This window comes from Pterocles gutturalis, unplaced genomic scaffold, assembly GCF_000699245.1.
Source record: "Pterocles gutturalis isolate BGI_N339 unplaced genomic scaffold, ASM69924v1 scaffold43262, whole genome shotgun sequence".
NCBI lineage: Eukaryota > Metazoa > Chordata > Aves > Pterocliformes > Pteroclidae > Pterocles > Pterocles gutturalis.
The window spans coordinates 2,182-6,944 of record NW_010114346.1 but is presented as its reverse complement, the minus strand read 5'-3'; the positions used below and the strand labels follow the sequence as shown (position 1 = coordinate 6,944).

The window sequence follows — 4,763 nt, the reverse complement described above, 5'->3', positions numbered from 1 at the left end:
AGATTGTAGACACTCTGATCTGACATCGATGGGTATGACAAATGGAATCAATGAGATGGTTTGGGATAAACCGTGCAGTGTATGGAGACCAAAAGGCTGTGAAAATATTTACTGGTTTCAATATAACTGGATCGCAAGGCAGAGGCGGTCGCGCAGGCACACGTTGCAGGGTTCCCGGGAGGGGTTCTGGGCTCTGGGCCTCCTTTGGGGAGGATTATTTGGCTCTTCGTCACCGCACAGATACTATTACAGGAGGCCTGGGCTGGCAGCCAGCCCGAGTCCACCCTGCACAGTGCTGGTTGCCGAAAAAACTAATGAGCAAACACTTCCGCTTTCAGTCTGCTCCCTCCCCTCTCCCTACACCTGCAACCTGTACTGGGGCTGTGCCCAGAGCAAACTGGAGCCACTGGGGCAGCAGTTGTGCTGGGAGCTTGGGAATAAAACCTGTCCCAACAAAGAAAAAACAAGCGAAAGAGGACCGGAGCGCAGCGGGGAGCTGTCCTGTGTGTGGGGCAGGACCCGAGCACAGAGCAGAAGGTTTTCCCACACCGTCGAGCCGTCGCTGCCCTGGGGAGATGAGCATTTCGTCGGAGCACAAGCCCCTTGGGAAGCAGGTCACCGGTAGCCTGCACACGGTGAGTAAGGTACGAGCTTGGGGGGCACATTCCCTCCCTTAGGATCAGAGCATCCCCTCTGGGCTACATTAGAGTGATTTTCTCTCCATCTGTTACTCTGAAAACACAAGGGCTTGGCAGATATGTGACCAAGAAGAGGACTGTAGGTAAAAAGCCGTGTCTGACTCCGACCGGTTTGCTCTCATGAGCTTGCAGAAGGGCCACGTCCCTCGCAGACATACAAGATCTGGCAACAGCAAATAACCTGAGTGGTTCTTTTTCTCCTTTGACAAGTGCTGGAATTAATTTGATGTTAATTTTAATTTGTCAGAGCCCTAAGTAAAAGCCTGTTGTGAGTTCTGGGGGGTTTCAACAGTTCTTAGAGTCTCTAATGATACAAAAGCTGTGTTGTTGACGTGCAGAACCATCAGGTGGGAGCAGTAGTTTTTCTAGCTCTAAGGAAAATTAATGGCAATCTCAGACAAGCAGCATATTAGGAGGCAGAAATCAGTGACGAGATCAGATGATGTTTTCCTTTTCTCTGCCCTCGGGCTATTTCTGACCAGTTTGCTTTCTCTGTCGGAGCCATACAGCCTCTCCCCCAGAGCTCTCTGTCTTAAAACAAATCCCACCTCCTTGTGTTGGACTTTTCAGGTGTAGGTTGCAAACCGCTTCCCCAAGGATGTAACTGTTTTGCAGATGAATAAACTGGAGCACAGACAGGTGGAATGACTTTCCTAAGTGTCACCCCGCTGGCTAATTACAGAGCTGGGAATAAACTGGTGCCAGTACTCCCAGTCTGCTGGGAACCAGTGCAGTCTCAGGCCAAAACCATTAACGAAGATTTGAGAACATAAGGTTAACTGGGTTGCTGCATTAATGAAAAACAGGTTATCCATTTGTATTAGTGATAAACAACATGAAACAGCTGACCTGCCATCTGAAAAAGGAGCAAAGGCTCAAAAGCATGAGACCCTCCTCTACATGATCCCCGCTGGGGAAAGATATTGTTAGCACTTGGACTTATGGCAAATTTCCTAACTGAGAACCTTTACTACAGAAACAGCTTTGGGCCATGTTCTTCAGTGGGTGGAAATAACCAGATAGTCTCAGACAGAATAATTTTTTTATGTCTCCTTTGCCCTAGTGTAAATGATTGCCCTCAAGATGAAGCCACCCACGCTAGGGCAAAGCAATATTCCAGCTGGGTCTTTGGCCTGAATCTTGTGTTGTTTCCCTCGCTTGCCTAGGCTGTGAGCAAACTTCTGTTAAATCTGATAGTTTAAAGGGAAGGTCTCTCGCTGTTCCAGGTTGTCTGTTACTAGTCTCTTCTTTTTGCTTGTTAAATCCTCTGTGAGCCTCAGCTCAATAAGATAATAAGAAAGCTATAAGAAAATAACAAGACAATAAGGCCAGGCTGGATGAGGCTTTGAGCAACCTGGGCTAGTGGGAGGTGTCCCTGCCCATGGCAGGGGGTGGAACTCAATTATCTTTAAGGTCCCTTCCCACCCAAACCATTCTCTGATTCTATGATTCTATAAAAAAAAAGGAGAAGCAGAGCTGGCACGAGGTGAGCAACAGAAGCGTGTAGGTAGGTTTAAGGATGCAAAGGGGAGAGGGCAACAGGAGTTCCCCTTTCTCTTGGTGTAAGGTGCGAGATCAGCTCACGTCATCCCGTGAGTCTGTACCTGTGGGATCCAGCTCAGCAGTTACGTACACACTTCACTTCAGGCATGTGACTGCCAGCGCTGAAGCTGATCCTTGTGTGATCAGATCCAAGAAAGGGTAGGTGAGTTCCTGGAAAAAAGGGTTGCTTATTGACTCACACCTTCCCAATGGCAGGTGTGGTCCTGGTCAGGCATGTGACTTGCATTACAGCAGTGACGGTGGCAGGGAAAATAACCGCCTCCTTTCTTCCCTCCCCTTTCCCTCTGCTGAGTACTATAAAAAAAATGACTGAGTGCAAAGGAAGGCTGTTAAAACTCTTCAGGAAGGTCAGACTGGACTCCAGGTCCAGCTTTCTGGGCATTCAGGTCTCCTCCAATGTGTTTCAGATAGCTGTGGTGTTAATGCACGCTGAAATAAAATAAAGCCAAATAAAAATCAAAACTTTACATTCTTTCTTAAATCCACATCAGTTGCATGAAGTATTTCCTTTGCTTCCTAGCTAAAGCTATCATCTCTAAGGTCCCTTCCAACCCAAACCATTCTATGATCCTATGATTCTATGATTTTTAAAGTACTTTAATAAACAGCTTCTGTCCTCCTCCTCTGACATTCTGGATTTTTGTGTCTCAGTTCAGTATCTGCAACTAAACCCCAAGATGAGTGGAAGCCAATTCCACCCATTTCTAAAGTTTCAAAGAGCTTTAGTTCCTCCTTTGTAGAGAAAACACCAGCTCGGGTGAGAAGAATGGAGGTGCACAGCTTTGAGCTCTGTCCTTGTCCCTCTGCACACGGGGAGGGTGACAGCTCAGGTCACTCTCACAGGCAGGACAGGGGCCAACAAGGCCAATGCTTGTGTGGGACTTGAGAAATCGAGGTCAAATCCTGTAGCCACCGACAGCTGCCCTGGGCAGGGTGCTTCTTGTCCCTCTTCCTCACTGATGAAATGACATTTTCCTTCATCCCAAAGATGTGGTGAGCACTCAGCCATTTAGAAACACCCCCTCTCTGCTGCTCTGAGGGCGATATAAACATCCTGCATCTGCTCTTAGCAATAAATGGCGTGGATGTTCCCATCTGTCCCCCCAGGGTTGGGGCCTCATACTGCTTTTCACACCATCATTCCAATTTCCAGCTGCAATCGTTCTTCTTTTGTTCTTTTCTTTGACGCTTCCACATTGACAGCCTCAGACAAGTAACACACGTGTCTATTTGTCCCCTTGCAGTTGTCACCAATCGTGGAGTTAAACGTCGGCGGGGAGATGTACACGACAACGCTGAGCACCTTAAAGAAACACCCTGGCTCCAAGCTGGCAGAGATGTTCACCGGCCAGCCCAAACTCAGGACTGACTCCGAAGGAAGGTTCTTCATCGACAGGCCAGGCACCTATTTCAAATACATCTTGGAATACCTGCGCAGCAACCAAGTGCCCACCCAGTGCATCCAGGATGTCTACAAGGAGGCGTTGTTCTACGACATCGAACCTCTCATCAAGCAGCTGGAGGACTCCCCGCAGATCTTTGGGGAGCTCGTGGCGAGGAAGCAGTTTCTGGCCCGTGTGCCCAACTACAGCGAGAACATCGAACTGATGATCCGCATCGCCAGGGCAGAAGCAGTCGCATCCCGCCGGTCCAGCGTCATCGTGTGCGTGGTCAAAACTGAGGAGGATGCGGCCAGATGTCAGGATGCCTTGAATAGCTTGGACATGGATAAAAAATCTGTGGTGAAGTTTGGCCCCTGGAAGGCAGCGCCAAGTATTTCTGATCTGCTGGACTGCATCCGAATGGATGTTGAAGCCAAAGGGTATAAAATATCCTTTCAGCCCCACATTGCTGAAAAAGGTTTTCGCTTCAAATCGCATGATTTCTTCTACAAGTTCCTGTTCACTTGGTGGTAGCAAAGTGCCACCATCGATGGGGAACGGAAGAAAGCAATTATTTAAAACAAACTTGTGACACTGAGACTAAGCCACGGACTACCGGAGGGACAGAAAGAAATGCACAGCCCAACAAAAAGATTTCCTTTGGTCATTTGCCAAATTACAGAGCACTTTAGAGACACTCCTTTTCTTGGGCATAGGGGATAACCGTATGATTTAAAAGAAAAGGAGGAATTTTACTCTTTCAGTGGTGCTATTAGACAAGTTCAGAGAGCCATATCTGAGGGTTGAGCCAACCTCACTTTACCTAAGAGAAATGAATAACCCCAAATATGTCTCCTGGACATGGGGAGTTTGTCTCTTAGAGCAAATGGGAACAGGTCACGTACCCACAGTTCCTGATGGAAACACTGCATTAGCACATGCTCAACTTAGATTTGGGTCCTTAGTGAGAAGGCAAAAGCTCTTCTTATTGCTTTCCACATCAGAACCTAGGTTAAAAACAAGGATTTCAGTGTCCTATGCCCCCTTTTTGTTCTTCCACCAGACAGCCTGCTCTCTAGCCAATGTATTTATTACTGTTATTTATTATTTATTTTGAAGA

General features: G+C 47.6%; 1 protein-coding gene across 1 annotated transcript; it reads left to right on the top strand.

Annotated features, from left to right (window-relative positions):
* Positions 1 to 575: 575 nt before the first annotated feature.
* KCTD14 (potassium channel tetramerization domain containing 14) lies at positions 576 to 4,177 on the top strand. Its single transcript, XM_010074796.1, has 2 exons — positions 576 to 635; positions 3,506 to 4,177. Exons 1-2 carry the CDS (start codon positions 576 to 578, stop codon positions 4,175 to 4,177), a joined length of 732 nt encoding a protein of 243 aa, XP_010073098.1.
* Positions 4,178 to 4,763: the final 586 nt, after the last annotated feature.

Coding starts and splice junctions, on each gene's coding strand:
- KCTD14 (XM_010074796.1), top strand. CDS start 576: ATGAGCATTTCGTCGGAGCACAAGCCCCTTGGGAAGCAGGTCACCGGT. Junction 636..3,505: donor TCACCGGTAGCCTGCACACG/GTGAGTAAGGTA, acceptor GTCCCCTTGCAG/TTGTCACCAATCGTGGAGTT.